Here is an 18267-nt window from a genome sequence, read left to right on the forward strand (position 1 = left end):
GGATCATTGTAAACCATTATTTTTGAACATGGGTATTATGCCTCTACCTTCGCTTTATATGTATGCAACACTGTTGGAAATTCACGATAATAAAAATAAGTTTACTATAAACTCCCAATTACATGATCATCTAACAAGATCGAGGGATTTAATTAGGTCACAACGATTCAGACTATCAAAGAGCACAAAGAATTCAATTGATATTCACTTGTATAACTATCTGCCTAACGAAATAAAAATTCTGTCTCCACCACTGTTTAAAAATAGGATCAGAAAGCATTTTTTAACATATTGTTTTTACTCAAAGACAGAATACCTCAATACACCTTTATAACGTGTACCTACCCAGTTTGGTCAGAATACTGTCGATTTACTATCTACATATCACATTGTATTATTGCTATTAAAATGTACTAAGTTTTATGTATTAGTTTATTTTGTCATCGATTCGGGAATATTCTTAATTATTTGCACATTTTTGTTACTTCCATATTTCAAAGATTTTTTATGTGACAGTTTAGGTTTGTTTTTTTTTGGTTAGAGATTTTTTTATCTTAAATTTTTAATTTTAATTCTTCTGCTAATACTTACATATGTATATTACTTTAGATAATATGGTTAAGTTAATTTTAAGTTTACATTATTATATCTTTTATTGTATTTTTTATACGGACTTCAAACTTTATGTAAAGTGGTCAATAAACGTTCTATCTATCTATCTATCTATCTATATATATATATATATTATATATATATATATATATATATATATATATATATATATATATATATATATATATATATATATATATATATATTGTTATGATATGTAAAATCGAGAAAAATATTGGTTTGTTTAAAATATTTCAAAGTTCAAAAAACATTAAAATAATTCAGATAAGTAGGATAATATCCAACAAACATTTCGGAGAAGGAGAGTTATTAAATTCTTGGATTACCTGTACTAAACAAAATGTAAGCTTTGCATAAATTATTTCTTTGTTATACTTGAGTGACCCGCATAATTTTAAGTGAAAACAAAAAGACAATTGAACGGGGTTTTCCAAAATACATTAATGCAGTGATTAGAGACAAATAGAAGAGATTTTAGAAAGAGGTTTTTGTTAGTTTTTAAGAATTATAGAAAATATTATTTGTAAATAAGTTTTAGGAAATTTTATAATTATAGGTAAAAATTTGTTTGTTATCGAAATGAAAAAATGGGGGAATTGTGACGAGTTTTGATTGGCGGAGATTGAAAAAAGGTGGGATAAGTATGTAGGAAAAAGTTTGGCGAGATTGAGGAGAGAGAAAGGAGGCAGTTGGTTTTCCAAATCTGTAAGAGGAAGAGGGATTGTTCTCTGGCGGTTCCTGAAATGTAGCAAGCAGTAGTGTTGAATGTTAGTGGGTTTTTGTGGAGTTAGTGTATCTGACAGAAGCTGAAGCAGCAAAATATTGTAAGTCATATTTCTCTACTTATATTCCAAGAGTCACTGTTCAGGCCAACGAGAGATTCAGTTTATCGTAAAGAGAAGATATTCCAAGAGTCATTTTTCACTCGGGCCAACGAGAGATTCAGTTTATCGAGAGGAGAAAGGCTATCATAATTTGAATGATTTGTGCTTTTGAAGGAGATCATTAAGGACGATATACTTGCAACAATCTGTGTAAGATTGCTGATTACATAGGGAGCGGTTGAGAGGAGATAATATAGTCTACAAGGAACAAGGATTTGGACCACTCATCATCAGAGAGAGATATTTTGTTTCTGCAGTTTTTTCTTTTATTGATAACATAATTTTTACACGTAATTTAGAAAGGATATAAATATTTTGATTAGGAGAGTTAGAATAGTTTGGGATTTTGAGTTTTCAATTAATATTGTTTGTACCATAAATTTTGATTGTTCACGTACGGAGAACAAAATTTTGAGAATCCTTATATGAGATTTGTTTATTGAAAACTTTTGAGTGTGATTTATTTCATTATATTTATTTCAATATATAGTGTTAGATCATATGTGTTTTTTATTATTCCGGTATTCTCTGGACCTTACCTTTCACATGTAATAGCATAGATATTGAAGCACGAATTTAACCCTGAGATAAAAGAATTAAAAATTGTGATAGAGTCATAATCATATCATTTAAATAATTTTAATTAATCAAAAAAATTAATTAGCTAATTATTGCTTGGCGCACCAAGACTTTAAATATCACAATAATATATATATATATATATATATATATATATATATATATATATATATATATATATATATATATATATATATATATATATAATGTCTTTCCATGTCTTTTTGGGTCTTCCTCGTTTTTTACGGTTTGGTGGTACCCACTGCATAATCTTTTTGGGCAATCTTGTGTCTTCCATGCTTTAAACATGACTTCTCTTAATGTCTGTTGTTAAGTAGCCGTCAACTCCAATTAGTCGTCTTATTTCCTCATTTCAAACTCTTTCCCTGCGGGATATACCTAAAGATCTTCTAAACACATCCATTTCTACAGCTTCTAATTTTTTTCTGTTGTTCTCGGTTATTCGCCAAGTTTCTGCTCCGTAAAGTAGGCTGCTTTTAATTAGTGTTTCATATATATTGTATTTTCGCTTTATTCCTATTTTGGAACTCCAAATTATTTCATTTAGGCAGCCAATTGTTTTTCTAGCTTGTGTTACCATTTTCTTTATTTTCTTATCGTCTTTTCTCGTTCTATCGAAGATTACTTCCAGGTTCGTGTATTTAATACAGGATGTAATTTCTTCATTATTCTCCAGTTCGATATTGGTTAACTCAACTCCTATGGGTAGGTATTTAGTTTCTTCCACATTAATTTCCAAGCCCCAATGTTCATACTCCTCCTTAATTTCCTTGCCATATACCCTAGATCGTCTTTATCATTGGCTATGATGACTTGGTCATCACCAAATTGTAAGGTATATAAACAAACCTCTCCGAGGTTTATACCCATACCGTGACATTTACGTTTCCACTGATTTAGTGCTTTTGCAACATATATCTTGAACAACGTTGGTGAAATACAGCATCCTTGGCGCAGACCCTTTGCTAACAATGAACTTTTTAGATAGTCTGTTGCCAATTTTTACTTCTGATGTAGAATTTTTATATAGATTTTTTAAAGCTTTGATTAGAGTTTAGCTAATGTTTGTTTCTTCTAGTGATTTCCATAATTTAGTCACAGGAACGATGTCGTATGCTTTACGGAGGTCAACAAACATGAGATGGGTCTCTTGATTGGTAATATATAATGAAATATCTAAAAAGCAGTTGGATTTAGGTATAGAGAATATTGATACCAAACGAATTGACAACGGAAAATGTAATAAAATACAGGGTGTTCTATTTAAAGTAAGCAACTTATAAATTATTTAAATTGTGCTTGTTGGCGGCCAACTTTAAAACTCCCTGTATGATATATGAGTTGGACATATGGAGTTAAAGGGCGGCAAGCGCTTGTTGTATATTCGTTACAATTTTACGTCACTAGCCCCATTATTAATGGCGATATCGTTATTTAATGTGGACTAGGATTTTTTCAAAATTAAAAAAAAAAATCTAAATATCTCAAAAATCCTTCACTTTTAGGACGTTGTACACAAATTTTGTCTAAAATTTTACTAAGAATTTAAAAATTAAATGAAAAATATTAGTACACCATTACATTTCAACTTAGCCTTATCCAAAATATAATATAGTACTGTAAATTATATATTACCAACATTAATAAAGATAAAAAAGTCTTCGTCGAAAAGAAGAAGAAAGATTTTATAATTATTTAAAATGAGTATTGTATATTATAATATGGTTTACATTAACTCTCCCTCCTTACACATTCTTTATTATCCTTGAGTTATTATCCCGAGAAGTGCTCTTGACATATACGTCAATATCCGTATCATTTTTTACACATACTTACATTTTTCTCTTTCCCTCTTCTGACAGGTCTGTTACCCTTCCACCAAGTTATGATAGCGTCGGGCCTAGAACCCGAGGTCCTGCACTCTACTTCGTATCTTTTATCGGCAGAAACGTGCTTTTCTTGCGTTAAAATATTCACACTCTGGGGTTTTACTGTAACAAAAAATATATATGTAGAATATAGGCCTTAGGATTTTTTACATTTATAATTTTATTGATGTCCGCATATATTTGAAAAACTATTTCCTGTAACTTTGATTAAAACATTTATCATACCGGATACCGGAAAATAAAATTACACCAAAGGATTATGAAAAATATATGCACTCATTATACAGGGTGTCCAGAAACTCTCCTGAAAAATGAAGACCAGATATTCCTCAGATAATTTTAAAACAATTTAACCCAATTCACCTAGTCCTAAAATGCTAACGGAGCTAGAGCTCTTTGAAGATGGTGCCTTGTAATTAGGTTTTTTTCTAATTCCTCCAGAACGAAAACTGGTACGATTATTTTTCATCCAGAGTTGAATCGATTTCATCAATTTCGAATTTCTAGTACCGGTCATAGCCGTCCGTTCGAATAGGACTACGGTTATTTTAACGCATAACTTTTTTGTCTTTAGCTTTTAAGCATTCATTATACTAGATTATTAAATCTTCATGTATTCTAGTACTAAAAGGTACTCTTACTTTAAGTCAGTAAGATACACCATTTTCTAGAAAAATCGATTTGAAAATTTTTCGTTTTTTCTTCATAGACGTTAAAATAATAGGTGCCTTTATTAAATTAATAAATTATCTTTTGTTTCAATAAATGCTGCTCACAATTCGTAAAAAAGTTTGAGAAAAAAGCAAAAAATCAAATTGTAACATAATTTTATTTAAGGGTTTTAAAAACAAAGTATTTATTAAGATGGAACGAAACTAAAACAAAAGAACAAGTTTCAACAGTAGATAGTTACAAAAGATGCTCAATGCGATGACCATTACTCTCCATGCATAAATTTGCCCTTTTGCATAGAGAACTCCGATCTTTTGCAAAAATATCAAAATATTTCTAAATTTGTTGGAAGCATCTTGTATTCTTAACCAGAGTTGTGCACGATTTTGTATCGGAACAGAATAAACAAATGCTTTTATGTATCCCAGACAACCCCAGACGACCTTGCTAGTCAAGCAACTAGACCACTTCTTTCAATCCAATCGTCTTCGTAGTTATTATCAAAATATATTCCTACTAAAGTGTGCCGGACCGCCGTCATGTAGAAACCATAAGTTTTGCCGAACATTTAAAGGCACACCATTTAACGAATTAGGTAAAACATTTTGGAGGAAATGTAAGTAATAAGCACCATTTAAACGAGCAGGCAATTCCACAGGCCCAAGTAGATAACCGTTAGCAACTCCTATCCAAACATTTATGCTAAACCTATGCTGATGCTTAAATTCTTGAACAACGTGGGGATTGTTACCAACATACAAATAACATTGTGCATTATCCACATTAAAAATTCCATTTTTTGTGAATGTAGCATTGTCGCAAAACAAAATGTATCTGACAAAATCTTCATTTTCTGATTTTGTAACCATCTAGCAAATGTTTCACGAGCAGGCAAATCTCCTTGCAGCAGTGCTTGTACCTTTGTAAAATGAAAAGGATATAAATTTTTGTTGTGTAAGATATTTCATACAGAAAATTTTAAAATTGTGGGGTACATGGCAGATAGTCTTCGAAAGCTAATTTCTGGATTTTCCTCAACATTTATTAAAATAACATCTTCATGTGCTAATGTTACATCATCATGTCGTCCTCTTTTATTATTTTTTGGGACCACTGAACCTGTTTCTCTTAATCGTTGATGAAGAGCTTTAAATGTTGTGTGCGTGGGATAAGGATTGTGAAATTTTTCAGGGTATATGTTGTCCTGCTCAAACGTTACACCCCATTTCGCGATAAACTAAATCGCATAACATACGCATATCATAAAAACCATTCTTGTTGCAGTAAAATTGTTATATTTGAATGTCACAAAGTAAAAAACTAAAATTTAAACTTTGCGAACTGACCCCAAGTTGACAATAAAACACGTAGGTTATACTTCTGTTGACAGATCTACAGCCAACTAATGCAAACAATATTCATTTAAAATCGTAGACTAATTTTCGAAACCAAAGGCAGAATGTCGCTTTAATCTGTGCCTTCTAAGAATTGCAAGGCAAAACAGACGTTGATAAAGATGTTAAGAGAGACATGGGGAATCTAAAAATTGCATTCCACAACATATCTCCTCAACTAAACAAAATTCTTAGCGAATTGGTTTCTAGTACTCGTACAGAGTATATCGAAAAAAAAAAGAAAAGACAGTTAAGATTTGATTTCACGTACAATAGGTCTTTTCCTTCGCAGTTCAAAGAGCATTCACGGCGTCACTTATCTTATCTTATGAAGGTTATATTTTCTATGTTAAGCCATGTAAGCAACCACCATAATTTCCATCATATACAGGATTTCGTGTTGGACAAAGTCTGGGTTACACAGCTTTCAATGAAAAATTGTTTAAAAAAAGAAATTAATAAAACGAAATGTTATTTCCAGTAGCAAAAAATCAGCCATCAAATGGAAAAGCATTTTTGATTGTCAAAAATATGTAAAAGTAATTCTGCAAATTTCTACTGCAATAATACATATTAACTATTATGTTACATATTTCTATTTTTCCTGTTGTTGTCGCGGTCAACCCATATTTTTTAGATTAGATGAACTATCTCACCTCTTCGAAGTTATGATGACTGTTAAATGTGGTAATGTGATCTGTATATACATTTCCCACCCTTGTCTGTATGTAAATTTGGTTTAATTTGATTTAGTTTGTATGAACTTCTATTCTTTCGCCTGTTACTGTTAGCTCTGCATGGATTTCTGTGATTTTTTTTCCGATTCTTCTTATAATATTACTTAGTTATTATTCTAAAGGATGGACCATTGTTCTGTTGTCTACATCGGTTTTTTAAACTACCACTTCCAATGATTCTTTTCTTTATTGCACCATCTCCTTTCGAAGGTTGGAGATCCAAATGGGAATTGTAGCTTTGGAAACTGCTGCAAGACAGATTTCTGCGGACGATCGGTCAAACCATCTCCTGAGGTTTTTCAGCCACGAGTTCAGGCGTTTCCAATTCCACGTTGAAAACTATCATGCCATTCCCTGTTTTAGTTCCTTTGCATTTTAAAGAGGGTTAGCGTATCGGTGCGAGCTCTTACTGCATGTATTATAGAGATGCTTCTTAAAGTCTTAAATAAGTGGCTTACAGCAATAATAAACTCTACCACTCTTTTGCCTTAAAGTGGAGAATTAAGTAGAACGAATAGGCGTCTGACTATTTTCTAGATCTAGTTTCTGATCATATTAATTTAATAAAAACAAAATACATATGCATAGGAAGAGATGAAAACGATGAGCTTAAATTAGAGGATGAAAGGGTACTTTTTACATTTTTCAAATACGAGCGAGCCCTACAATATATTGGGGTGAAATAAAAATAATAACAAATTTAAGTTTGAATATTAATATTAATTTAATCCGACACCCTCATTAGGGTAAAAGGAAGGGGAGAAAGAAAGAAAGAATATTAATTTAATATTTTTTAATAGATATGATAATAATCTTAAATAAGAAATATTTTTAAATGATAAATAATCACAAAATGAAATTCATCATCATCATTGTTGCTACACCCCTATAAAAGAGCCTTGACCTTCCCAAGTCTATTACGCCAGTCAGTTCTATCTATTTATCTACCATCCTCATCTACACCATCCCTCCATCTGAGTTTTGGCCTACCACTACTTCTACTTCCCACAGGTTGTGACACAAGGATTCTTCTAGGAGGGTTGTTCTGCTGTGATCTTGCCAGATGTTCTGCCCATCTTAGTCTTCCTATTTTTATAAAGGATACTACGTCTTTACTACCAATCATATGTTTATATCTCCACAAGGAATCTAAGTTCCTGTAGTTGGCTGTATACCATATATAACAAAAAATGTTATTAAAAATACTTTATAAAAGGTATATAAATTTAAAAAACCCAATCGGACTATATCACAAAACGTTTTCGGAATCCATATTCCATCATCAGTGCACCTAAAAAGTATATAACCACTTAATTAAAAAGAACGTGAGATTTAAATTTTGACCAAGGTTAATACAAAATGTGGTTAATACTTACTAGGTGGGTATACATGTATTGAGCCACTAAATATGTGGGTAAAAACCCGTTCAAAATTGTTATTTAAATTTAGTTTACATTATATGGTGATGTATTCTATGATGTTAAAGTTACCATTGGATTTGGTAACATGGCGACGTATGACTCCACGTAAAGTTGCTGGTCCTGAGACGATGTGTCTACGAGGACCTGATGAAAGCAACTGATTAAAATGACAATCTTGACAAGTTAGGACGGAAGTCCGAACAAAGCAGTCAGTGTAACATTATGTGTTAGTCCAATTAAGACAGAAGCCAACGCTATTTAAAAATTGAAAAAGTTAAAATTAAAATAATGTAACACTAGCAACGATCAATGTTGTTGTTTTAAGTTGTTAATTTCCTGAATTTATTTTTAAGAACATGGTGGAAATTGTTTTATTAATTAGTGTATGTGGTATTGTTAGGCAACCAACTATACATACGTCTTACAGTAGTGTGAATAAGAGATTCTAATATAAGGCCCCTTATATTTTCTCAACATTCGGTACCTGGGAAATGGAAAATAGACATATGTGGGAAGTTGGATTCTTGAAAATTTATTGTTAATGGGTGAAATAGGAATTGATATATTTTGTATTTGGAGGTGGTGTTAAGTGAATAAAATAAAAGCTTATGTTATCTAATGTTCATGTAATATTTAACTTATAACTTAAGCATGGAAGGCCCTATATGTTAAAAAGCAACATTTGGTACCTGGTAAATGTAAAACTTTTTAAGTTACTAATTATGAGATAGACAAAAATTTATGGTTGGGACGTCGTTTGTTTGTAATGTGATGATCATATAGTACCCAATTTATAACTTAAGAAGAAAAGGCCTTATCTGTTATAAAGCAACACTAGGTACATGAGAAGTATAAAAGGATAAGTTATAACTTCATGAGCTTAATAGACTATTGGTATATCTTGACATGAACTGTAAAAATGAAAAGGTTGTGGGTGGCTCTGTTAAATTTAAGTAAAAAAGGAAGTTATGATGTTTTTAAACTATGAGAAGAGGAAAGACTACAGAAGGCTGGAGTCTCCAGAGATCCGAACTAAACCCTGAGGGAGATGTGTGGATAAGTAAAATGAGAACTGAATAGTTTAGGAGGGGGATGACGAATAATCTACTCTGAATTTAGAGGTGTCAAAAAGAAGCTTGAAAAATATTAGGTATAGCGGTCAGACTTGAAGTTTAGTTTGGATAGAAAGAAGTGGCGAAAAAAAGAGAGTCTAAATAAACTCAAATCATAATTTACTCTGCTTATAAAAATTAAATTAAAGAAACTAACAAAGCCAACAAAGCCTAGTAAGATAAATCTTGACCTCCCTAGAAAACACGTGAACACATATCACAGCAGATAAATAGAAAAATAAACGAAATAACCAATACACCAAACGAAAATAGAACCATTAATAAATGTTACACGACATACAATACATAATGGTACGACATACATAAATCGATTTTAAAGGAAGAAAGAGAGTCTGAAAACACCTACAATATTAGCAAAAAATGACTACTAGACCTGATCGGTGTTCGACGGAAACATAAAAATAGAAATATTAACAAATACCACAAAATCAACAGACTTATAAAAAGAAAAATTAAGCAAACTCTAGAGAATCTTGGCATAGGAATTTATGTAGAGAAATAGAAGACCTCCAAAAAACACGACAGTTTTTAGCTCCATAAGAAACTTAAATAAACGAATAAAAGTGCAAAAAATGGGAGAGATCTATTAGTGACCTCTTTCATGATTCTCCTCGAGGAAATGTTACACATATAAATACTACATGTGACAACTAGTTAGACATAAAATCCAGTATACTGAAATCAGAAGTCAGAAGAGCAATACAGCAAGCCAAAAATAATAAAACACCTGGACCCGATCAAATCCCTGCAGTGCTACTCAAACTTTTTTCCGAGAAAAATATTACCTACTTAACCACTTTCTTCTACAGAGGCACTATTTTGTTTTCTCCAAAACTGTTTACTAACAGTTCTGCAGATCTAACCTGCAGATCTACTCAAACTTTTTTCCGAGAAAAACATTACCTACTTAACCACTTTCTTCTACAGAGGCACTATTTTGTTTTCTCCAAAACTGTTTACTAACAAAAACGACTGTGACCTAAACTTGAATTTTCTTTCCTAATTTTGGTTTAGACACTTCGCACAATAGGCTGTAATATGCTCCAAACAATTTGCAAAAAACTCTAGTTTTACACCTTTTACAATATTTGTAGTATACTTTTGTTTGGTGAGGAATCTGAATACCCTGGATTAGAGATTATAATACCCGCATATTTTGCGGTGCACACCTCTAGGCAACGTCTCAGTTAAAGCCCGGGCTCGAGTGTTTGCTTTAACCAAGTCAAGTCCTAAATTTTTTGAAAGGTTCTTCTGTCTTTGCTACATGGTGCATTTGAATTGTGTCTGATTATAACAAAATCATTAAAAATCAAATCAATTAAAAATATCAGCTTTAAAATAATATAGTATGCTAATGACTTTCTTATATATTCTTCTACCAAAAAATACGATAACTGCATGCAAACTTTAGAAAAAATATTTGATAGATCCAAAAATTGGTTCAAACAAAATGTCAAAAATCAAGTATTAGTATTTTCACTCGACACAATATCCCAAAACTAAATCAGATAAAATTGAATGGGGATGATTTTAATTTCAGTTCTTCAATTAAATATTTGGGAATGATTCTCGATCACAAGTTAACTTGAAAACTGAGTTTGAGTTTATGTTGGATAGATGTAAGAAGGTTCTAAATTTCCTCAAATCAATTACAAAAAGATGGTGGGGTGCAGATGTGGAAACTTCTTTGCTTTTCTTTTGATCTTATTTTAGATCAATTATCGATTATGGATGCATATTATATGGTTCAGCAAGTAAACATATTCTGAAAACAATAGATGTGTTTCAAAACGCGGCATTGCGTATTTGTTTGGCTGCCATGAAATCGACGCCTATTACTGCTCTACATGTGGAAGCTCTAGAAAATCCCTTGGGCTATAGAAGAGAATACCTCAGTTAAAAGTTTGTTATTAATATACAAAATCGTAACACTACTTTCTACTCAAATATCAGAAAACTGAACGAAGAAGATTTAAGTAATCCATATTGGAGACTTAAGAACTTTTAGAAGCCTGACAAATTTTGATTATGACTTTAAATTAGAGGATAATCTTAACATCGAACATTTTTATTCGTGCTTGCAACCCATTACTGTGATACAACCGAATTATCCTGTAAATTCTTCTGTTAGCTCGAATATTTTTTTGGTCCTGTTTATCTAGTCTGTCAGACTCTTTAGCTATTTATACGGATGCCTCAAAGTCTATTGTTAGTACTGGGTGTGCTTTCTACATTCCATCAACTAATACAGAAAAACTTTGTTTGTTTGTAAATCCTAGTTTTTCAATCTTTAGTGCTGAAGTTGTAGCAATATATGAAGCATTAAGATACTTTGAAAACACTCAGAATACATCTGTTACAATTGTATCTGACTCATTGTCTGTTATGTTAGCCATTGAAACTTTAAATTTTCCTCGTAATAACTCAAATATATATATATATATATATATATATATATATATATATATATATATATATATATATATATATATATGTCTTTCAGATTAAAAAACTTGTTTATGACATTTATAAAAAGCGAAGAGTTGTTCATTTTTTGTGGGTTAAAGCACATATAGGTCTTAAATACAATGAACATGTTGACCTATTAGCTAAAAAGGCCATTGATACTGGAACGCAAGCTGGTCACCAAATATGAAGACAAGACGCATTAACAATAATTAAAAATAATATCAATAGTAAATGGAAACAATCTTGGCATATATATATATATATATATATATATATATATATATATATATATATATATATATATCTATATATATATATATATATATATATATATATATATATATATATATATATATACAGTACGCAGTCTTCCTCGCAATATGCTTCTATACAGCCTTTAATCCCAAGTGATTATTGGTTTAAAAATTATTCTGTTCAACGAAAGTATATAACATCCATAATTAGAATAAAATTTCGAGACGCATGCTATCCTGGTTATCTGTCCAAACTAAACTCGTAAATTCAAATTTATGTCCAGACTGTCAAAAAGAAGGTGATCTATATCACATTTTCTTCGAATGTAAAAAATACACAAAACAAACTGAAATTCTAATAAAAAATTAAGTCAACATCAAAATTTTTCCTCCGTACAATATGTGCTATCTGCTATCTCTACATATTAAAGTTGTAAATGAATGTTTGGTGGAATTTATTTGCAAAAGTAAGCTTAATGTTTAACTGTAATTAAAATCCTAACCTCTGTTTTACCCCATTTGTTATTACCTTTTATCCGTGACCCAATCTAGTTTGTCTTAAAAGCAATGTCTTGATGGGTCCCTAGACGAGAAACGAGTGTCCATGTTTTATCTCTATCCTATCCTTAATAATAATTTTAATGCTTAAAATTTGTAATGCTACTTAAGTTTGAAATTTATATTATCTTTTTATATTGTACTACACAATCTTCTTTATGGGTAGAATATTTTCATGTTGTGACTGGCTATATGGCACTTGCCTATGCCATTTAAACAAAAAAAAAAAGAAAAAACAAAATCATTAATTGCATCTACATTTAGCAGTCTATAAAATTGTTTATTGTTCATATTCTAGTTACCCTGGCTACATTATACGTTGAAGGCATTCTATCAGCCACATCTACTCTAATTTTTGTCAGGTTGTAGAAAGAACACATGTAACAACAATTTCATCAACTAGTGTCAGTAGACATAGTGTCTATCAACATAGACACTATGTCACCGGTTACAAAACCAAGACGGTAATAACTTTTCTTGCCAAGATAAATGCAAAGTTACATAAACGGACCGGTGGGACTTGTCAGTCTATTTAGCGGTATATTTTGAATATACATGTTATATTTTTTATAAAAAAATGTGTATATATGCAGATTCTTAACCTTGAAATGTACCTAAAATATCGCACAATTTTAGCAAATAGTTGTAAAGTTAATGCAAAAAAACAGTTTTGTCTGGCCTGAAGAGTTAATCGAAGTTTTGTATTTTTGTATTTTTATTAAACAACATAGGTGATCAGAAAATATTTTTGTTTAAACAGTTTTATGTTACATCCAATTAAAATAACGTAGAACCATCAATGCAAAGTAAATGGTATAAACATATTATAGTACGTAAGGTAATTCTTTTCTTGCCAATCAATTAATTTACGTAAGTCGTTAGACACGTATACAAATACACAGCATTGCATATTGTAAATATGACCTTATGCTCAGTTTCCAATAAACAAAATTTGTTTATTGTTGTTGTTTATCTAATAAACCTCAATTAATATCAGTTGCATATTGATAAATGGAAAATGTATTTGAAACACCATTTTGGTAGTGAAATGGCTAGTAATTAGGTTTTGCTTTGCTATTAGTAGGCAATATTAGGACTTACAGAGGAATATGAGATGTTGTGTTATAGTCCAGTAGAAATCTGTACAAAAATAGTTTAAGTTAGTGGTAGAGGATGTATATACATGTAAGTGTAATTTGAATATACTACAGCTAAAAAATTTTAGATAATGCACGAAAAATATATACTCCCTGGCATACATTTCCGCTACTAAAAATGTTTGATGAAGTTTGACAATTTACAACTTTTTTATTTGTTAATATTTAAAAGGAAAGTTCCCCGTGATTGGCTGTATACCATAGTTTAAAAAAATTACAATGAAGTAAAAACTTCTGTTTATAAGATCGTATAAAATTTTATTATTAAAATTTTTAAAAATTATCCAAAATGGATTATTGATTTTCGGAACGTTTTCGATCCTCTCAAATCCTCATCAGTGAAAACCCTTTATAAAGTAGTAAGAACTAGCCACATAAACAGGTCAGATGATCCTGAATAATGTTCTTTATCTAAATTATGTAAAAATTATATATAAAACTGCAAGAAGAATATGAGGTGGCAGCTCTAAACATGAATATGACAAAATGTGAATATCTCTCAGTGGGAACAGATGAAATATGTGACCTAGTCTTGGAAGACGACAAAATCAAAGGCGTGCAATCCTGCAAATATTTGGGGGTCATTTTCAACAAGAAGGCAAATAGCGCAGATGAAATCAGGGAAAGAATAAACAAGGGCAGAGCAGCGACCCGTGCCTTAAACTCTAATCTCTGGCAAAAAAACAATTCGATTACGGTAGCATAGTCCACAGTATTACACTTTACGATTCGGAAGTATTGGACGTCACCAAAGCTAATAGAAACAGACTTATGACGACAGAAATGGATTATCTGAGACGAAGCTGCGGTAGATCGAAACTGGAGAGAGTTAGAAACGAACAAATAAGAAACGAAATGAAAATGGAACGAAATATCAATGATGACATAGAAAGAAAACAATTAATCTGGTTCGGACATATTAAAAGAATGCCAGAGTACAGATGGCCTAGAATAGTACTAGAATGAATCCCTCCTGAAAGAAGAAAGAGAGGACGACCACGGAGAAGTTAGCGCAACGATATTGATGAAGCAATGGCGGCAAGAGAATTAGAAGAGGCAACTGCATATGACAGAAAAAGATAGAAATTAGGAGCGGAGAAGCAGTAACAGCGATAATAAATCTTTATAGACTCATATATATATATATATATATATATATATATATATATATATATATATATATATATATATATATATATGTATATCTAAATTATGTAATTTAGGGGTCATCTGCCCTCACTATGTGGCTAGTTTCAACTACTTTATTTTCAACTATGGACGTTTTTCATTGATGATGATCTGATAGAATCGAAAGCATTCTGGAAATTTATTAATCCATTTTGGATAACTTTTAAAAATTTTAACAACAAAATATTATATCATCTCACAAAAAAAAGTTTTTCTGATTTTGAAGATCCTTGCATGGAGTTTGGAAGTACATATATTGATATCGTTTGTTGTTATTCTGGATATAAATAATTTTTGCTTAGATGGCATTATACGGGGGTGAATGAAAGCGTTGTATTTTCTCCTAATTTTAAAAATTTTGTGAAAAAATTAAAGGGTTGATTTTATTTCATAGTCCTTTCGTATTATCTCGTAGGCATTCCTAAGATTTTGTTTTTTGACTTATCGGAATATCCTCTACCAGCGCTAATATTAACTGTACCAAATTTTCTGGAGGCCTAGGATGATGGCAAATAGCTCTTTTTAATTCATCCCATAAATGCTCGATTGGATTAAGATCTGGGCTGCATGCAGGACATTCTCATCTTATGAATTCAACCTAATCCAGATAGTCATTTACAATATGGGCAATGTAAAGTTTAGCACTATCGTGAATTAATTTAAAATTGTTCCCAATAATAGTGTGAATGAAACTATCACATCTTTTAAAAAATTTCTTTAAAGCTGCGACGGGCAGTCATAGCTCCATTTTCAACGAATACAAGATCAGTACGTACTTCGCTACAAATAGTGGGCAAACGCTTCATTTCGACGACTGTAAACGCACTCCTGACCATCGGGCGACCTCAAACAAATCTTTGATTCGTCGGTGAATAAAATGTAACCTCATTGTTGCACAGTCCAGTGGATAGGCAATCTTGCAAACGCCAGTTGCTACTGTCGATGCTGAAGAAGTCGTTGTGGAGGTGTCCCTGGTCTTCGTAAATTAATCTCAACTTCTGCCAATCTTCTTCGTATCATACATTTTCTTCTCCTTCTGCGTCTTGTGAAATTTCCAGTCTCCAGATATCTATCCCATACATTATTATTATCCAGATTTAGCCATACGGCTCACACTCCCTCTAAGGGGAAAATTCACTCATCCCAGATACCTACGGTATCAAAAGGATTGAGCTCTGGTGGGACTCTTTCCATGTTATCGAGTCCTAGGTGACTTGGTATGTCGATGTATCTCGAAAAAATTTTCGTACGCATCTGGACGTCGAAAGTAACACAGCTTTCTGCATAATCTTATATAGATGTTCATTTAGACCCAGCTTTTTTATGTTTTCTAGGAGGCTCTTCGGGATGACTCCAGTGGTAGAAAGAATAATAGGTATCGTCTGGGTACTTTCCATTCTCCATTGTCTCCTGATTTGTATTTCTAGATCTCTGTACTTGGCGATCTTTTCGTTGTATTTAACACGTAAATTATTGGTGTTGGGTATCGCCACATCAATAAGTGTTGTTTGCTTAGTAATTTTATTAACTAGTATGAGATCGGGTCTATTATGGGCCACTGGTTGGTCTGTAAGCACAGTGCGGTCCCAGTATAGCTTGTAGTTGTCATTTTCAAGCATTCTATCAGGGACGTATTGATAATAAGGAAGATGGTCGGTTTGGAGAAGTCCCAGTTTGTCAGCTAGTTCTTGGTGGATAATCTTTCCTACTGAGTCATGACGGTCTTTATAATCAGTACCGACAAATGCCTGGCAGCCACCGGTAAGATGTTGGATAGTTTCTTGGGCTTGGCATCCATATCGGCATTTGTCATTTTGGACTTGAGGATCTTTAACAATATATTTCAGGTAATTTTTAGTTGGAATAACCTGATCCTGAATGGCAAGTAGGAAACCCTCAGTCTCGGGAAACATCTTTCCTGATGTCAACCAATAGTTCGACGCTGTATTGTCGACATATTCTTGGCTGATCTCATTAAGATGTCGCCCATGCAGAGGTTTACTCATCCAGGCGCGCATTTTGTCTTGCTTAGTCAGGTGGTTTATGCGCATTTCTTGTTCCCTCAGTTTAAGCGGCGTCGTATCATCTACTGCGCAAATTGCTCGATGTAAAGTAGATGTCTCAGCCTGTACCTGAAAATAAGTTCTTAAATTAGCAATTTGTTTATCCAATTGCTCACCTATATCCATAAGTCCTCTTCCCCCTTGATACCGCGGTAATGTTGTTCTCTCTACTGCACTACGTGGATGATGTTTTTGCGCCTTTGTGAGAAGTGTTCTTACTTTCCGCTGAAGACCCTCTATATCCGTTTTTGACCACTTTATAATACCAAATGAGTAGCTCAGCGCGGAACAGGCGTACGTATTTAATGCCTTAAACAAATTTTTACTGTTAAGATATGACCGATTTAGTTGTCTTACTCTTCGCACGAACTCCGAAGTTAGTTCGGTTTTCATTTGTTTATGGTCAATTTTCCGCGCTTGTTTTACTCCGAGATATTTGTACATATCATTTTCACCCATTGCCTCGATGTTTTGGCCATCTTGCATATCGAAACCTCCGGGCTGAACCTTTCCTCTGACTATGTTTAGTATACGGCACTTGTCTAGTCCAAAATTCATACTGATATCATTTGAGAAATTTTCTACAGTTTTTAGCATCTCATCTAGGTGGTTTCGAGTGGAAGCCATTAATTTTAAATCATCCATATACAACAGATGATTAAGCTTCGCTACAACAGTGTTGTTATTTTTGATGCTAAAACCTGAGTCAGTAGAGTTCAGCAGCTGAGATAGTGGGTTCATTGCTAGGCAAAACCAAAGTGGACTTAACGAGTCCCCCTGGAAAAGCCCCCGGTTAATAGGGATATCTTCAGTTTCGATATTAATTTCACCCGGTATTTGAAGGTGAATTTTAGTCTTCCACTCTGCCATTATATGCTTCAAAAAGGTCACGAGATTATCATCGACTTTATATATTTTCAATATATCTATAAGCCATTCATGCGGCACTGAATCAAAAGCCTTCTTGTAGTCAATGAAGAAATTATTATTATTATTATTATTATTATTATATTACAAATAAGGGCAGAGGAGCGAGCTCCTATTATGCCCGAAAATCAAAAATAAAAAACATCCTTATAAAACTAATACCAATTATAAAGTTAAGTAACCATAAACAATTAAGTATATCATACAAAAGTTGAATGGTGAGACAATAAATAAATAAATAAATAATGCTGTCAAAGAAAAAAAATCCTATAAATAAAATAAACCACT

At 32.2% G+C, this 18267-nt stretch overlaps 1 protein-coding gene across 1 annotated transcript in view; it reads right to left on the bottom strand.

Moving 5' to 3' along the window:
* Positions 1–18267, bottom strand: part of side-IV (sidestep IV transmembrane protein) — a 747480-nt gene that overhangs the window by 368695 nt on the left and 360518 nt on the right. Inside the window, exon 5 of the mRNA XM_072534629.1 lies at positions 3954–4108. Coding sequence (XP_072390730.1) covers positions 3954–4108 — 155 coding nt within the window. The remainder of the gene's footprint in view (positions 1–3953; positions 4109–18267) is intronic.

This window comes from Diabrotica undecimpunctata, chromosome 6 (genome assembly GCF_040954645.1).
Source record: "Diabrotica undecimpunctata isolate CICGRU chromosome 6, icDiaUnde3, whole genome shotgun sequence".
Lineage (NCBI taxonomy): Eukaryota > Metazoa > Arthropoda > Insecta > Coleoptera > Chrysomelidae > Diabrotica > Diabrotica undecimpunctata.